General features: G+C 43.4%; 1 protein-coding gene across 1 annotated transcript; it reads left to right on the top strand.

The window, feature by feature from the left end:
• Positions 1–968: 968 nt before the first annotated feature.
• On the top strand, positions 969–18,135 carry LOC120850210 (cytochrome P450 3A2). Its single transcript, XM_040222654.2, has 4 exons — positions 969–1,148; positions 5,705–5,894; positions 10,112–10,320; positions 17,188–18,135. Exons 1-4 carry the CDS (start codon positions 969–971, stop codon positions 18,133–18,135), a joined length of 1,527 nt encoding a protein of 508 aa, XP_040078588.2.
• The last annotated feature ends 1,120 nt before the right edge of the window (positions 18,136–19,255 follow it).

The following is a 19,255-nucleotide window of genomic DNA, read 5'->3' as shown; positions in this document are numbered from 1 at the left end:
TGTTTAGCAATACAGACATTAAAAAAAGCATTTCCGAAATACTACCACGTTACATTTCTTTCGCGACACTAACACTCCATCCTCCCCCCCGCCCCGCCCCCCGCCGTACAAAAATATGTTGGAATCAAAAAGCAAACACCCTGTATATTCGGAGTAGAAGTTGCGTTTGTGACATTCGTGGCCTAAATTACTGTCTCTTCGGCTTTGTGTGTCTATTTTGATGTGTTTAAAACCGAAACAAAAACATATCACCACTGTCTAAAACACACGTTATAAGATAGTTATGACATACAGCAGCCAGGAACACCTCTTGTTCTACTCTGTACCGTTGTCGAAGACGCTATTTTGTATCTCTACAACCGACGTCACGGTGGACATACAAGAACACGGTAATTTTAACTGCTGTTAAGCAGCAGCTGGTTTTATATTTCACAAGAAATCAAAGATATTAGAATACGCTTGACATCCACTTTCTTTCGTAATGCAGCAATATGTTCGGTCCCATATATATCGGCGCAATTATAACCACCCGTAAGACATATACCCGCGCATATTTTTTAACATTTCTTCTGAAATGCCGCAGGAGGCTCTCCATATTTCACTATGAAACGAAAAAAAATAAAAAAAGTGAAATAGAACACACATGTACACAGCCCGAGCGACTTTGGTGACGTTATTCATCTAAGAACAAAAGATTGGGAGAATTTTATATTTCAAAATAGAAAGGTGTGGGATTTTCTCGCAGGAATACAACAGCTATGTTTGTCATCTCTCGTGCTACAACAAAAATATTCTGTTGCAGTACTATTAACCTACAGCACACAAGCCGGCACTTTTCTTAGTTCATCGACGTATTTCTTTTCGTAAAGATTAGTGTGCGCAACGGCAAATGACCGGTCTATTGAGCAAGCCTGTGAGCGTGGGGATGCAAGTGTTCGAGACTCCTGCGCTATTCTTTACAGTTTGGGATGGAGTCTGCACTCTGGATGCTATGGATGTCCATTTTTGCCTTTCTGGCGACATGCGTGGCTGTGTGGTTTCGGGAGCGGCGACACCGACACGGTTTTTTCAAGCGCATGGGCATCCCTGGGCCGGAGCCCGACCTACTCTTTGGCAACTGGCAACAACTTAGGAAGGACAGAATCAATGTTTGTATCCTTCCTCAGCTACCTCCCCTTTCCCCCTTCCTTCGCTTGAATTGGGCCTTACAAAAGGGTGGGTTTGAAGCGAGAGGTTACATATAAGGCTGATCCATAGATTGGTGCAGTCTCCGACGAAAGAAATGCGTAGGTTTGTACAGTCTCCAACGACAGCCAATCGCCCTCGTCGCATTACTACACGGCCCTCGATGGAATCTCTCCAGCAGCTTGTGATTAGCTTCGCGGGTAGTGACGACAACAAGTGGCCGGCCCTTTCGCTAAATGTGATTCGCCATATTCGATATTAATCGCAATGTTTAGAATGTAGCACGCGACTTTCCAATGCCGCTGTTGATACATTAAAGAAAACAAGATCAACCTTAGTTCGACATTTTATTGATACGAAATTGCACACAGTAGTGTGCGACAAATAAAATGGTATTATATGTCTCGTCACGCGGCATTAGAAACGATGCGTGTCGCATCGTCGTTACGGAAAAACGCCGTGAATACCGCGGCGATCGAGTAAACTGAAAGCCATTGTTGGACATGGTACTCGACAAAAGTGTTTTAGGAAAGTTAATGAATACTTGCTTCGTGATGTATTTACTACTCAAATTACTTTCCCTGCAATATATCTTGAGTAAAGTACAGATATTTAGTAATGTTGCTTAAATACTTTTAATTATAATTAGTAATTGCATAATTTTGTTTATGGGACTCCAGAATGCTATATATACAAGCATGAGAAGAAAAAAAAAACACGAAATCACAGAGCTTTTTTTTATGCAGTTCCAGGACGATGAGTAGTAACAAACTGGTGAATTTTAAGCAAAGAAGAGAATCACAACTTCTTGTGGGTTCATTATGTACACAATCCACGCACTGGTTTTCAGAGCGCCGAAGTCGATATATATTCGGAGTTCAATACGCAAGTGAGTTACCCAAATGGTCTATTCCAAAATGCCTGAACTTGAAAAAGAAACGCACAAGGGGACAAGAAGGCCTTTTTTCTGTCTTGATGATGCTGATTTTCTTGGTTTCCATAATAAGAAGCGTGTTCAGGAACGCTTACAATTTGGTAGAATTATTGTTCGCTTTTCGGGGGCTCATCCTGTTCCTATATTTTCTCCTGCGTTGCTATTATGATCCGTTCCTTCATAAAAGCTTGATGTGACATGATGATATGGTATGATATGTGAGGCTTTCCCCGTTCCCTCCACACTGTACCCGAGAGTGCCAGACTGATGAAAGAGACTAACATGATTTGACGAAGCGAAGTAAAAAAAAAAAAAAATGTTTATTTTTCTGTTGGTCTTTTCTTATTTCCTTTAATTTTTTTTTTTTTTTAATTTTGTGCGTGCATTTTTGCTCCGGCTCGTTTCCTGTTTTATGTGTTGTCGCTTCCGCTTCAATTTTCCAATCGCTCAATCTCGGGCTGAAATGTGCTAATTTCTCTTTCCATAAAAAAATAATGTTAGCATTTTGTAAAATTACCGGCTGAAGAGGTTCTGGTATAGCACGGGCACACCCTCGGCCTCTTAAACTAGGCCCCGCTGGCTCTATTCATCTGCAGTGACCTACATTGGACTCCCCTAGGTCTCTTTTATTTCTATTTAGCGTATATTTTCCGTCCCGAAGTACATTTTAAGGCGTTACTTTCTTCCCTTTTCTAATCCGTGCATAACTTCATTGTCCGAATTCTCATAACACGTTTTCTGCTACTTGGCGCCAGTTACTTATTAAATAGTAGATTCCCAAAACAATTTTTTTTCAATAATTAAAAAAGAAATTGAGAACAGTATACTAACAAACGCAATTAAAATTGAGTACCAAAGACCGAATATACCAAACGAAGATACCAAATTACCACCAAAGTATTTGAAGCACAGTTTTTTGATTAGAGTATTTCAGATAGGCACAAGTCTGAGAAACAAATTGGCTCGACATTTATTTATTGATTCGACGGGTCATTTCACCGACAATCATTCATTGGCGTGACGGGTGCCAGAGGCTGTCGCCCCGTCATTCGCGTTTCTTTCGTTAGGGACTGTGCAATATAGCAAGCCGGGAACGTCCGATTTTGCGGAATTAATTGGGGCAGCCGAACGCAGCAATCTGCGTACTGAGTTTGGCGAAAGATAAGGCTAAACATTTGCTTTTATCTGGATAAACAGTTTACGTTGTGACACTGCGCATAGTAAAACGTCACTCTCAGCCTCACAACGAAGACAGATTTTTTGTCTTTATTTTTAAAGTCCAGACACATTTCCTTGCTTCTCATTCACCCAGGTTCTTCCGTAGCGTGTAGGGAGTGGCTCTCCCAAGTGCTCTGTGGGAAAGTAAACGCTCCAAAATGTTTAGACAAAGTAAAAAAGGGTTTCTATGTCTGAGATGTTTGTAGGTTGCCATGTGAGCCAATGTTTCGTTTTTTTTTTTTTTTTTTAAGGCCTCCCACAGTTGAAATGAACAAGCCCCCAACCCACGCCTTTTGTTTGAAAGAAAACCGTGGTCGAGAATTACCTCCAGTCCTTGAATATATGAGGCCTAATTTGTTTAATGTTGGAAAGCCGAGTTAAAAGTACCTAGAGTTTGTTGGTTTGACAAAATATTCTTGGATTGGAGCCAGATAATTCGAATCCACAAAGAAACAAAAAAGAAGGAGATCGCAATTTTCGAGAGTCTGATAGGGTTAACGAAGAAATTCGAATTGTTGTTATACCCAGGGAAAGAACAACTAAAACAACGAGATCTCAATTTGACAACAACCGCGCATCGGAATGACGCTATCTGAGTAGCTGCGCAGGATCCGACCTGTTCAGTCAATACCACGTAGAAGACAATCCCTGCGCATGGCATAATGTAGAGTGGATTCCCAACCCGCCCACTCAATGAGATTCGCCACGAGACAGCACACCCGTGCGTCTTGGCGCCGTCCTGGTGCTAGCGTCGTGATCGTTGTCAGCCGCTGGAAGACGCACCAGCTGCTTTCCTGATGTAAGCTTGTCGCCACAGATTGAATTCAATAGTTATGCCGTTAGGGAGGAAAATCGCACGCCTTGGCTTCTTGGTGGAATTCATTCGGGTTGCTTGGAGCTCATTTAAACACCAAGATATTGCGGAAAGTTCGTCACGTTTTATTCAATTGCGACGAAATTACAAAGTAATATGTATTAAACTTCAAAAATTTGAGGCGGATGAACAGTGTTTGTGTTTGATGTGTTTGAAAGTTTAATGAGTTTTCGTTTTCCGATTGGAGGAGGCGTTCGCGGAGTGGTAAAAGAAAAATCCTGGTTCACCCTTAGGATTTGCCACTGTACATTCTTTTGATAAAAATAATTGCAGCAATAAACAAAACCTATTTTATTCTTCCGGATAGTGAATTATTTAGACCAATACTCAAGGCAGTCAACGACCAACAAATGTGGTGACTTCCGGTTGCCATATTCCTCTCCGTTGTCTGAGTGTTACGTGTTTTCCCATCTAGCTTGAGCATTTAAGGGCGCGTATTATCTGAGTTCGCCTCTGGGTGATCGAACTCATGACAGGCAGAAAACGAACGTATCTAAAAGATCATAATCTCATCGACCCTTTCAATCCAACGAATAAACAATAATAATGAAAGCAGCGTTGGTACCCGCTAGAGTCACTGAATGTTCCCAGAGTACCGAATTTCATTCAGTCCGCGTATCGGACGTAAATCCCACAGAATACTGTCTTTACTTGCTGGTTTAGCCCGTGCCGGAAGTTGTCAGTCAGCCATTTGAAAGATGGGCCCAAAAGAACAACAAAAAAACGTGTATAAAACGTTTCCGCGTTACCGCGGCTCGGCGGGTACTTGCAGGTGAAAGCTCTGGGCATCGAGTTACGAGAGAAAGTAAGGCGCGTTAATCTTCTTTATATATTTTTTATATCAAGCAGCCACTAATATGATTTGCCAAAAAAATATAGCTGGCTCGTTTGCTCGATCCGGTTGCGTTGGTGCCGTGTTTCAAATTCTACGCCTCAGAGGCTAAGCCTAACACTCGATTTCGATGTGTTTCGAGGCGCGATAGAGAGGCGAGTCAACGAGGAGCAAGTCACGCACCGCTCGGAATGGAAAACGGCACTCTAATATAAACAAACCTGTGTCGGCACAGACCGTGAACATAAAATGAAGAGCACACACAAAGACGAACGCAACACTGTACGCGCTTCGCTTCGACTGCATAGGGCAGCGCCATGTTGGGGATCGCGACTGCTGCGCCACGACTCGGTTCTGAAACTAAGCTTTGGAGTTTCGCTACTGTGTGAACATTCAGTGACTCTAGTACCTCCAAGTGACTCTTGTACCTGCAAATAAAGAAATATAAAACATATGGTGGGTTCCGGAGAAGTGTAGGGTGTGCCTCTTTGTACGTAAGATGGTTGAGACTATAATTAGTTAGTGCGTGTAGAATACAGCATAATATGCAATAAATTTGGAAGCGACAACCAGAAATGAAAGTCTGGTTCCCGGACACAAGTGTGGTTTCACGTTCTTTATTTTTTTTTGTAAAACGTTTATCCTCTTTATTCTAAAACAGGTAATGGAGGACTGGATTGCAAAATACGGAAAAACGTTCGGCTACTTCAAGGGTGCAGCTCCGTTCATCATCATCAGTGACGTGGAAATGATCAAGCAGTGTTTCGTAAAAGAAGCACACATTTTCTACGACCGACCTGATCCCAGCATTCTAGTAAAGCCATACAATCAAACTCTTCTGTTCCTCAAAGGTGAACAAAATTTTATCAACGCGTGATAATTATCTTCGCATTAAGAAATTTTTTTTTAAAAGTTTATTAGTATCGCAGTGCAAGAAATTCAGGCTAAAAGAAATAAGATATTCATTTTTTAAACTTTCCTTTTAATTGCTACAGCTCATTAAAATAAAAGTCAAATTACAAGAACAAGAATAAAAAGAGTAAGCAAAAATACAAAAGGGAGAGAGATCAATTTGTTTTGTTTTTTCTTCCATCGCGTTCATGATCAAGCTACAAAAAGCAAGAACAGCTTTGTACATCACAACTACGGTGACTGGAATGCGTACCCCGACTGGTGTGTTTACCACGTTTGAAATGTTGCTCCTTTATTTTCACCCGACGACGTTACAGAAGGGCTATTCCGTTGCTTGTCGCCACAGAAAAAAACGTATTTGCGCAAAAAACGTGGAATAAGGGTGGACAAGAAAGGACGCTTGTCCTAGAGCTTGTCTACGCCACCGCCAGGAGCCTTGTCGCGATCCTGGTGGTGGCAGAGCAGCAGAGGTGGACACGGCAGACGCCTATTCTGCTCATAGGTCGCTCTCTAGTTTCACTGTTCACAGAGACCTCAGCACCCTACTTAGAGAAAAAGAAAAGTTTGTATTTTGAATTGGTTTCAAACTGGTCGACCCTTTCAGGTCATATGGTATTGAAGTGACCAGAGGTCTCTTCAATTTATTTACCGCGGAGACAATTTAGAATATGAACCATTTACATCAGTATACATCGCAGACCTATCCCGTCGCTGTGTTGTCTCGAGCCCCCTTGCACACGTGTCTCTTCTTTCTCTACCACCACAGCTGCCGTTTCCGCTACACAAGCTCCGCCCCTAACAAGAAGATCCAGGGTAGGATCTGCTTGCAAGTAAGCTCGGATGGCATCTAACAGACGGTCGCCGGTTGCGAGGGGTTTTGTGGCATGTCATGAACGTTGTGAGTCTCGTTCCGCTTTTGTTTGGTTGGCAATATGGGCGTAAAGAACTCGGGAGCTTAGAGTGTTCGCATGTAATGTAGTGTGCAGGGCAGTCAGTGTTCAAATGAGGGTAGTAGTGTCGTTTGTGTGATTGTGGAAAACAGTTCGACATAGTCAGGCGCATACACTGGTTGGTGTCTATGAATGCAGGTTTCAGCCTATCTACTGACACGGTTTCGTTGCGTCCATTGATGTCAACGTGGATATACTTGTCGTGACGGTCCATGACACGGAAAGGACCATCGTACGGAGATTTTAATCGTTTTCGAACTGCGTCGCGACGAACAAATACGTGGATGGAAGTGATGAGGTCGTCAGGGACGTACGATTGTTTAAGTCGTTGCATTCGCGAAGCTACTGAATGAAAAGTACGCATGGCGCCTCGAAGTTGGGTGACATAATTGGTAGGATCCCCTTCCGGACATTTGTGGCTGCAGCTGAAGCATTTTACCCGAAAAGTTTTACTGGATTTGTTCGCCTGTCCTCCATAGACAAGTTCAGCCGGGGTGCAGTTGATGTCCGTTTTATGTGTCGCACGTAGCCCGAGAAGCACCATGGGAAGTAGTGTGCTCCAGTGGACGCGATCCTCCTGAGCTTTCAGTGCAGCCTTGAGGGTTCGGTGGAAGCGTTCGACGATGCCGTTGCTGATGGGGTGGTATGCAGTCGTTAAAATTCGTCTGGTTGCAAGAAGTGCCGAAAGTTCACGAAACAATGCGGACTCAAAATGTCTGCCTCTATCAGTAGTCACAGATGACGCTACCCCAAAGCGGGCTTTCCAACCAGCCACAAAAGTCTTCATCGCCGTTTGAGCAGAACACATCGACGGGACGACGAGACACGAGACAGAACTCACCGACGAGAGAGGTCTACGACGATAAATAGTCTCCGCGGTAAATAACTTGAAGTTACCAGAGGTCTCTTCAACTTATTTACCTCGGAGATTAGTTAGAATATGAAACATTTACGTCAGTATACATCGCAGACCTGTCCCGTCGGCGTGTTTTGTCTCGAGCCCCTTTGCACACATGTCTCTTATTTTTTTACCACCCCAGTTTGCTTGTCCGCTACAGTATCATGAGATACGGGTACCCGTTCGATAAGGGTTCTCGTTGTAAACGGGAAAGCGTTCGATGTGGGCACACGTTTGTTATGGCAGCCTTTCAAAGAGGCCTCTTGAATACGGCGTCAAATCCTTCGTTAGACCCAAATTGGTACCGCCTGGAAGGGGTCGGCAAAGCGCAGGTAAGTAACAAACCTCTAACGCATTCTTAAAAACACAAATTTATTAGGGTAGGTTACTTAGGAGAATTCACTTCCGCGATCAATCCATTTGAACGAATAACCTTGCGTAAGTTAAAAGAAAGTTAAAATATAAAAGGCATTGGTCTGCACATGAGCTACATTGTAAAAGTTTAATTCTAGGAACCACTTCGTTACGGAGTAGAGTGGAGTTGTGAATTGTGAAGGTCTGAATGGTATCGAAGGTGCCGGGCAAAGAAGCTGACCATGGAACCGCCAGCTCGCAGCAGATCATGTTCACTTCTATGGTCGGTTGAAATGCTTGTAGCACGCGCTCTTCTCAACTCTCGAAACTGGGTACTTAGACAAAAGCAAGCGGTGGGACACATAGGATTTTTATATAGCTTCGATTATATACAAAATATAAAAACCCACGTTTTCACCTTACGATGAACCGCACCGGAAGGTACAAGCCATAGGAGTAAATCCAAAGCCATATGAGTGCCAAGCATGAAACTCGGAAATGCCAGGGCGACGCTTAGCGCAATATCCTAAGTAATAGCCCATCTCAAATTCATAGCGAATCGGATAAAAATAGGGGGTGGGCTAACTTTCAGGGTCCCACCCTGAAAGTTAGCCCACCCCAAAGTTTCAACGGTCACAAAAATTTAAAGTTTTAAATTTTTGTGGCCATTGAAACCTGTGCAGGCGCAGGAAGGAGCGCAGGAAGGCGTGATGAACCAGATACGAATTTCCTTCCTAGTGAACAATGTTCATTTATCTCCCGCCGTAGTTAAGTGAAAGCTCTGTTATGCTTCGACGTTGATCATAGCAAACGCGGCGTAGCGCAGCCCACACAGATAGAGATTGGTCGCAGATATCGAGTTTCTGCTCGCCAGCCGCTGAAATGCGCGCGTTCTGCATTATGCAGCGTTCGCTGCTCTCAATGTCGGAGCATAGCATAGCCTTAGAACCTATTCTGCCGATGACACGATTTACCAGGGTCTTCAAATTTCTAGCAATATAATTGCTGGCGCTTCTCCTGGCGTTTCGAAAAAATAACAAATCATACCAAAATTAGGGGTGGGGTATCTTTACGTGTTGGCCGTATTTGGGTATATTACCGTAGTATCGTGATGCATTTACAGTGCTGGATTGACTGAGATGGCTTGTAGCGTCGGCTTTCATGCATTGTAAAGATAAATTAGGTATAACGCCGGCAAGAGGATACAGAGCTTACCTTGTAGCACTTTCCCGGAAGCCTCATAGGATGTGGTCGGCAGAGCGCATCGGTCATACACCCGAACGCCTCAAGCCACAACAACGATTCACCGAGAGCGTAAACTCCCTATTTATTTCTCTATGTTTTTCTCCTGCCCGCAAAGCAGCAGTCAGCTAACCGGTTGGGCCAAAACTTCTAACCGGTTTGACCAAACTAAAACAGGTTTGATCAAACTGCTCACCGGTGTGATCTAACTTGTGTGCAGCTTCAAACCACATCGCCACGACACTGCGCGGTGTGAACAGGTCTGCATATCGCTACACTCAAACAGGAGCGTTTTGATCAAGGGATCGAGGAGTTCGCTCATACCGGGAAGCGAAGGTTCAAACCGGTTACCGGTATGGTTGAGCTGCTGCCGGTTTGAACCTGTTCATATTTCAAAACTGCGTTTTTTAGCATGGCGACCAGGAAATGGGACACCTTAACGACAGCGGTACCCGCTATCCTTCGTACGATTTTGCCAGAACTTCTAGTTACAACCATCAGGATCGTGACATCCAACAGTATGACACGCCGATATCGTGACGTCCTTTGTTGCCATTTTAGGGGAAGTTTTGGTTAATAAGCGGGATATGACGCTAAACACACCAGTTGGATAAGCGTTCCGAGCATCGTAATCACTAAAAAAGGTTTTTCCACACATGCTATATTATCGGCCGACGCGATCGATTTACAACGAATAACATTATGAATGCAGGTGACGAATGGAAAAACGTGAGGACGTTGATGAACCCCAGTTTCACGTCTGCCAAGATGAAGCTAATGACGGGCATCATCGACGCCTGCGTGGACGAGATGGTAAAAGTCTTGGACAAAAAGGCGAAGGATGGGGCCCCCGTGGACGTGAGCAAGGTGTCCTGCGGGCTGTCTCTAGACGTCGTCGCCAAGTGTGCTCTTGCCTGGCAGGTAAGTTGAAGCTCCTAGCGTCGGGAAATACGTACTCAAGGAAGCACCACTTGCCACTTGCCGTGTAATGTCCCCACAAAAAACTGCGACGAGAGCTAAGACGTGGCACACTGTTACACAAAGTTGCCCAGCAGTTTTGAGATAGAGAAATATTACATATTACAACCGAAGCCCTCAGAAAGTAAGTCAATCTTTTGAAACCTTGATTTCTTCCTCAGAGGTGGCTGAATCGCAAGGCGCAGCATCAGGTTTTTGTCTTCTTTGTCCTGGGTTGCTTTTAACACGAAATGTGTTCATAAGCTGGATTTCATGGAAAAGTGTGAGGTTTGAGCGTGATGAAAAATAGTTACATGTAGGCCAAGGCAGCATAAAAGATAAATAGCCGGTAGCAGGGAATGCATAAGCATCGAAAGCCTTTAGAAAGTACACTTACACATATCGTTTCGTTCATGAGCATGGCTAGCAACACACGGTCGAACCCAGATAGATTTCTAAAGGATATCAGAGTGAATAAAACCGCGGACCATTGAATCCGCAATCCGACATCGTTGCTGACGCCAGAAGTAGGATTTTTAGCTAAGAATCACTCGCATTCGACTGCATTGTAAAGCAGCACGCGACTGACCGCGCTAGTGATATATTGTTCATCATAATTAGCTCGATTCCACCGTCGAAGCCGAGTCATACTCAGTCGAGCATACTTTGTCCGCAGGCTACAGACGCTGGCTAGTTATCCGTGGTTTAGCGTACTTTGACCACAGGGGACTGCTGGCGGCAATTCATACTTAGTCGACATGCGATCGTAGTAGGCGAGTTATACTTAGTCGAGAGTGCTCGGTCTGGAGGCAACTATCGGGGGAGAGTCATACCCAGTTCATTATACTCAGTTGGCAGGTAATTGCTGACGGGGAGTCACGCTTAGTCCAACATAATTATTTTTAAATCCGGTCACAGCCAACGCTATGATCAGGTGGAGCGAATCAGGTATCGAAAAAAACGCATCGCCTCGGCGCTTTTATTTCGTGGTTTTGCTATTACTGGCTAATTCAAACAGGTGCAAAGAAACCAAGGGAACACATTGCATTAATTATGCATGATAGATTTAGTCGGTGATGACAGAGGTACAACAATAATGAGCGTCGTGACGATGCATTTTTTGGCCCTGGTTAATTAGCTCCATTAAATTGTAGCGTCGGGTGCAGTCCGACTTAAAGTGACTAAGTATCAATCGCAGGCGACTTTCGGCGCCGATTGATACTTAGTCCAGCATAGCGTCGAAGCGCGAAAATGGTTCCACACATAGCGCACCTCCCCACTTGGACTAACGACCTCGGACAAAAGTAAGTTGATAGAGTAAATGGCACAATAAACCTCCTCCCCTCGCGATTACTTTCGTCACAATAGGTTCTTTACAATTCATGATCACTAAGAATGCAAATCTTTAGGCATACCCATGAACTATTCTTCATTAAAACGCGCCCCCGGCGGACACTACTCCTGAAGGAGTTTCAAGATGCCTTCAAGAATCTGATGAACCCGAAGATCAGGAGAGTGCCGTGTGTGTGTGCAGCGCATTGGATACCACTCAAAGGTCCCCGCAATCAAGCATTAAATCATAACCCACGCATTGTACAGGCACGATGCATTTTGTGCTTTTCGGCTTTATCAAAATGATAAAAATATGTTTATGGTTCTCCTTGGAATATATATTTTTTAAATCTCTAGTTCCACCTAACCAGACAGATTTCTGTTTAAACTTTTTACGTTCCCGCGTGTCAGTGTACCAGACTTATGTACCCTCAGAATTTAGTGAACGGTGCTTATGTGGCATCGCGATTTTTCTGGACGCCGGGGCATCGCGTGATACTGTGAAGAAACGTGAAACTAAATCCTGACTTTTTGGCTGGATTTGTTTGGTGTGTTTATGACCCGCAACAGGTGGGTGTGGTGTACTTTAACGTGATAAAGGCATTCAATCAAGTGTATTGCCAGCGCCTATAGGCCGAATAAAGTATGTACGATTTATGCCCCAAATATTGAAAACTTTTTGAGAGCTACCTTACTAAACAAGAAAACTTCGTAAGGTTGTCTTGGCTATGTCGGGCGTCCCACAGAGAAGCGATCTTGGCCATCCTCTGTTCATAATGTTGTAAACGACCTTACATCATACGGGAACTGCCAAAAAACTATCTTGTTTTCCAAAGACATAAAATTGTATCTACTGAGGAATGGTGTGAATGACTGCTATTCCTCGGGATAATATATTATCTCTTTCTTTGTGGTTTATGTCTATTGATCTTGTAATAAACGAACCTGAATATAAAGTTAGTCATATCAGCAGGATAGGTGATGTTTTCCAATGTCGAAATGCTTGATATACTACTGTTATTAGCCGTGTCTATTTGATTAGAAACTTAGGTGTATATTGTACGCTAAGATTTATTTTCATCGCCAGGTTACAAATATTCTCAACTTGTCTCTCCGTGGTTGTGGTGTCATGACGCGTATATCGAATTATTCTATATTAAAAAAAACAAAAAAACACAATGTTTATTAATGTTGTTTTGCTTTTTTGAAATAGCCACCTTCAGTTTTCTTAGAATTCAATCTGATTTATGAGAATATGTACACTAACTGGCTTGCACCATTTGTGTAACACACAAATGATGTGTTGTACCATGTTATTGCATAAGGTTGTTGATGGTGTTGATTGCACAGCGTCGCTCTAGTGGAGATTCACGGCTTCCCCAAAGCCATAGTCGTGTACAACCATCGTTATATCCCGTCGTTTTACTCAAAACTGAGCATATTACCCGCCTTCAACTGGTTTTTAACTAATTCAAAGGCAGCATAGATAAACTGAATTATGATATTTTTTGGATGAAAACAAACATTCAAAACGTGAACAACATTTTCCTTTCATTTTGAACCGTACCAACATTTGTTTTTCAGATTTAAATTCTTATTAGTGACGAATGTAGAAAGAAGTCCTTACGTCGGTTGAAGGAAGGAAACAGGACGAAGGCAAGAAAACTCCTAAACAAAAGCGCCCGAAGTGTTGTCAGCCATGGGATTCGAACACACGCCTCAGCCACATGCCGCCAGAAATCCTTGGGTCCTACACCTTGCTGTTGCAGCATTTAGAGGAACGTTTTGGTAAGGGCCTCAACGTCACCCTCATCCGATTGAGCTACATCACTGACATCAAGCGCACGGTGATACGTTATCCCAGATAGCTAACGACATCGTGCGTCTTGCACTTTTCTTGTTTGTCGGGTTTTCCCAACACACCGTACATGCGGTCAGCACTGTGTCAGTCATAGATGCTATTGCATCTGTGCAGATCTAAGATGTAGTGCGTCTTTTCCATCCCCACACATTTCGGGCTGGTCACATATATCGATAAAACACGGAGACCGCTCGCAAGGTATCACGGTGGACAACCATGCATGCGTCAGTCGCGATCATTCTTCCGACGATGAGTTTCTTAGGATTCCAACAACAAAACCACAGCAGAACATATTGTTCTATTCTAGGTCAAGATATTCAACTTCTCCCTGGAATCAAATTAAACCTGCTCTATTGCTAGACCGGTGCTCGGTTGACCTCTGCAGTCATCCCATTCAGCTATACGAGCAAGACTACTGCTTCTTACCTTGAAAAGGATGACGCTGTTCAACTGGAAATGTTTATATCCCGTTTTTTGACGGAATCCTGCACTAGCAACATCGATTTACGAAAATTAAATCTGGCCTTACAACGATTTATAATCGGTGACGGTGCATCCATTTGGCCGCCACCTCGCAAAGTGCCACTGGCTAAGCGATCACACGTAAATAAAATTGTTGAAGAAATGGTCACTCACAGTGTTATTTAGCTTGGTTAAAAATAGGATGGATCGACTCAGTTTTCCGGGGACTGCAGAAAGATGACTGATGTGACAAAGAAGGATGCCTTTCCATTGCCACGAACAGATGATATCTTAGACGCTCTCGCTGGCTGCAATTGATTATAGACTTTCGACCTGAAAAGTGACTACGGAAGGCTACAGTATATTCGTCGGTCGGTGAAATAACAGCCTTCAACATAGGGAGTGGAATCCACCATTTCACAATTAGGCCAATCGAGTTATGTGACTGGGCCACAACGTTCACAACGGCTGATGGAAAAAGTTCTTCATGGACTGACGTGGCCTGTGTGTCTTGTTTATTTAGACGACATTGTTTTCTTGAGACGACATTCCCCAAAAATATGACAACTATCGAGATGGTCATCCAGCGATTTTATAACGCAAACCTGAAGCTGACTAAAAAAAATGCACCATCATTTCCTAGGAAACTTGCTATCTAGGAAACATAATTTCATACAGCCATTTAGATTTTTCCTTAGCCAGAGAGGTTTGTGTAATAACCCAGCGGCCGACCGCGGCATCCCTTCGGACGTTCTGAATGTCTCTTCTCCTAACGAAATACTACCGCTGATTTGACCCTTAGTTTTCAAGAATCTCCAAACCGGTTTATGCTCAGACTGATGAGTACAAGGTGTTTAACTGGTCCACAGACTGTACTATGTTTAGGCACTTAAGCATGCATTAATATCACCCCCTGGACTGCATTATTGAAGGAATGACGCATTATTCATTCTTGATACATATTCAAACAAAACTGCAGCCGGTGGTATTCCCTCTCAACAACTCCACCCCAAGCAAATCATCGTGTACTACAGGAAACGATAACGTAACTGTTGTACCACAAGACGCAAGCTTCTTGATATAATAATGGCGATTTTTCACTTCGATTACCATTTCCGGTCATCGTGTGATCTGAGAGACGCCTTCAATGTGCGGTACACTCTCTACGACACCGTTAGCCATCGTGTGATAGGCTGTGGTATGAATACGCGAGCAGCCGATTCATTTATGAGCTCGCAAAACAGAGCATACTTGAACTGTCTGACTCGGCTCGAGGTGATATATGAAGGAACGACAAATCGGGAAACCCAACGGGGAGCAGATGTTGTAGCAATATTTTCAGCTGTGATGTAGGAAATGGGAAATGCTTCAGGTCAAGGGAGGGGGGGGGGGGGGCGGTCGATGCGTGCAGGTAAGTATGAATTTTCCGCATACGACGGAAAGAGAACCGCGATCTCCATATTTACTCTTTCAAAGCGTGCCGCCGGTGTCCGAAAGTATGGTATGGTGATGCTGTATGACGATGAACGTTGGACCACTGACAAGACAGGCGCGTTCCCTAATGAAAACGCCGTTTGTATGAGAAATATCTTGTGTCCCAGAAACACACAGGAATCAGGCAAGATATATAAGAACATACAATTAGCATATATGAATTATATAAGAAGAATATAAGAAACTCAGATATAAGAAAGAAACAAACTTTGAACGCAGCCGAAATAAATGTCGTTGAGAGTTGAAAGAGTTATATGCGTCTGTTTCCGTCCCGAATTTGTGTTTATTCTTTCCGGTTGTTTAAATCATAAGGAACTTCTCACAAGTTTCTTATATGGTTCTTATATGTTCTTATATGGCATATGTAGTTCTTATACAGTTGTTAAATGGTTCTTATGTGATTCTTATACGTTCTGAGATATCTTGTATGATCCAGATATGTTTATTGAACACAGAAATTTGTTATACAAATTAGATCTTTCAATAGGGAGTTGGTTCAAATTTGTACTTTGTAATCTGTGGCAATACAAAAAGTTGTGTGAGAAAACCGCTGTGCTGCTGAGACGCATGTTTGCGGAAGTGAGGGCAGGGACTCGAAAACCTGCCGCAAATATAGGGGTAATAATGGGCGTGGTGCACCCGTGCGTCATTCACGGATGAGAAATGTATCGGACATTGCAAGATTGACTTCCCGTACATCGAGGCTGCACCGCGACTAAAATACGTTCTTGACATTCCGTGTCCTCACGTTGAGCATTGACGCGTCTTGAAGAGAGCCATGACTTCGTGAGAAGCCAACTGTCTATCGACTTTCAGCGATTGACGCCACGCTGTAACGAGCACAGCGTACAAAAGGTATATTACTTTGGTGACAGAGTGGGAGTATATAACCCCCTAGAAAAGTGTCGGTGGTATAACCCACCGAAACTTCACGAATTCTGGCAAGGGCCATTAATGTTGTCGCCCGCCTTAAAGGCGTTGGGCACAGTGTGATACACTAAACTCGTTCCCACATGCTCGTATAGTAACAGCGTTGCTCGCTACGAGGGTATCTGTACATAAAATGAGAATCGGAAGTTGCTATTATTGGAGGGGGAATATTTTGACGGTTGTTGGAAGAATAATAAGTCGTCACGTTTGGGACGAGCACTGAATGGCTTGGGGAAAGAGACCACATAAATAAAATCGTTACATTATAATGACATACTGCACCACTGGATGTGCGTGCTGCGGTTTATGTAGTGCTAAAAATAAATCAACCGAATGAAATTTATCTTTAATCTGATCAACTCATGATGTCAAACTACGTTTTTATACTGTGTACTAAAAGTGCCTGTGATCTTAATGTACGAAGGGATGTCCCCACGGCAACAACCAAATATTTGTCATTCTTATTCATTAACATTGCTCATTTTTTTTATGTGTCCTAATTTGAGTGAACAGCATAAATAAGACAATTGTGCTACGAGGTAATAGAACAAATAACAGCCTTTTATTAGACAATTTTTTATGACGCGGGATGAGGTCAAAATAAAACGAAATTGTCAAAAAACGTTCGACTAATATTATCGCGGTCATTACCTCCTACTACTCATCATACTTCAGCCACAGTTCTCAGAACCAAGAATGATGCGCATTCAGTGCCTTATTCGCTAATTCCTTGGATGTTTTTCTACACACAGGTTGACTGTCAGAAGAGCCCGGACGACCCCTTCGTCTTGAAACTGCGAAACATCGTCCAGAACTCAGAGACGCCAGTCACAAATACCTTCGTGGCGTTTGCGTCTCTACGAAAGCTGGCGGCGTTGATATATCCGCTCACAAAGCACGCGAAGGACACATTCTCGATCGTTGAAAACCTGCAGCGCGTCGTCGAGCTCCGCCGACGAGACTCAAAACACCGTACAGTCGACATGCTGCAGCTCTTACTCGACGGCCAGGGCGGCGAAGACGCCGAAGGCAACACAGTTCATACGGAGAAGAAGGGAGGTCAAAGCAGGCTCCTCATGAGTGACGACAGGCTTCTCGCAAACAGCCTTCTCATGCTTCTGGCGGGTTTCGAGACCACTGCCATGTCCCTCACGTTCATGATCTACCTTCTTTCGCAACATTTCGATGAACAGGAAACTCTCTACAATGAGCTCGTTGCCGCATCTGCAATCAACGATCTGAACTATGAAAAATTGATGCGCCTCCGTCGTCTGGACATGGTGGTACGGGAATGCTTCCGTCTCTACCCCCCTGTTGTACTTTTCCTCTCGCGAGCCTGCAATGCCGACACGAATATCATGGGACAGTTCTTCCCCAAAGGCTCCCATGTCATGGTCCCAGTATGGCATATCCACCACGATCCTGAGATATGGCCAGACCCCTTCAAGTTTGATCCGGGAAGGTTTGGTCCAGAAGCCCCGCCACATCATCCAGCCGCTTACATTCCGTTCGGGCTGGGGCCCAGAATTTGTCTAGGGATGAGGTTTGCCCTACTCGAGTTGAAAACTGCACTCTGCAAGATAATCAGGAAGTACAGAATCGTCCCATGTGAAGACGCGAATGCACCGCCCGAGTTGACCGTGCCGATTTATATCATCAATCCAAAACACCCCATTAAGGTTATGCTTCAGCCAAGGTAACGCTGTGGCACACAAAATTATGCGTGATATTAGATTCTTGACAAGTGCGTATACTTTTCAACATCTATTGCGGAGCTAACTACTTACAATATCATATTAGCTCGTGGTAATTTGCTTGGATTATACTGACCTCCCTTGTTTGTAATTATACTTCGTAAATATGTTTGGATAACAGATGAGCCAATCTTGATGAGGAGAGGATGAAATCTTATACACGCCATGTTCCTCTGTATTATTTTCCAATACTACAAATCACTGCAGGAATAAATTTAGAGCATTTCGTTCGAAATATCAATGAAAATTTCGTTTGGCAATCGTATCCTGGAGATATTTTTAAGTTTTACTTATTTTATTTTTCATATGTGTACTAGTCTTTCAGTGTCATTTTGCGCTCAAGGACTAGCGTCCCATTGTAAGAGCCCTGTACCTAGATCGCCCGCCCAAGTTTTGTGTTTGCCAAAATCATGACGTCGTATGTAGTCCAGTCGTATGAATTTGTTTATCAACACTTGTTACAAGCATAGGAGATTGTGTATGCAAGGGTAATCAGGAGCTCACTTCAGAAGCGTTAAAGACTGGTCTAGTGTTTGTTCAATCATTATAAAAGAGAGCGCACAAAATACTGATTAAAATGAGGACGCCTACAGCGTATATCTTCGCTGCTTTTTACCCAGGATTTTGTGAGCTCGGTCTTATATTGAGAGATTTCAAGCCCGCCCCTTCTGAACATTTACGTGTTGGTGGGCCCGAAAAAAAAAAGTCACGTATAATAAAGAAGGAATATGCTGCCCTCCGCCTGAACCTTTTTTTTTCTAATACGCGTATCTAACGTTAGTTGTCAACCCTTCCGCTAAAAAGGCGCATGTTAAATTAACAGTGAAATTCTAATTTAGAGTAAAGCTGTACATCACATTACATGAGCGAATGTTAAGCTGCACATCATACTTTTTTACTGGCAGACTCAGGGACAGAAAGTGCAAAATCGCGCATGCCTCTTTTCGGGCCAACTAATATGTGTGCTCTCTTCTTTCACTGGTAATGAATGTAAAGACTGCCATACATTGTGCATACATGTACATTATCATTATAACTAATTATTTCCACAGCTCAAAACTATGAA

This window comes from Ixodes scapularis, unplaced genomic scaffold (assembly GCF_016920785.2).
Source record: "Ixodes scapularis isolate PalLabHiFi unplaced genomic scaffold, ASM1692078v2 PGA_scaffold3__209_contigs__length_174095766, whole genome shotgun sequence".
Taxonomy (NCBI): Eukaryota; Metazoa; Arthropoda; class Arachnida; order Ixodida; family Ixodidae; genus Ixodes; species Ixodes scapularis.
Note: the sequence above shows the minus strand (reverse complement) of the source record. Positions and strands in the feature narration are given on the sequence as shown.

What these genes read in the sequence shown, in the direction of transcription:
- LOC120850210 (XM_040222654.2), top strand. Translation starts at nt 969, where the DNA reads ATGGAGTCTGCACTCTGGATGCTATGGATGTCCATTTTTGCCTTTCTG. An exon ending in TTAGGAAGGACAGAATCAAT is followed by an intron (nt 1,149 to 5,704) that starts GTTTGTATCCTT and finishes ATTCTAAAACAG; the next exon opens with GTAATGGAGGACTGGATTGC. An exon ending in AGTGTGCTCTTGCCTGGCAG is followed by an intron (nt 10,321 to 17,187) that starts GTAAGTTGAAGC and finishes TTCTACACACAG; the next exon opens with GTTGACTGTCAGAAGAGCCC.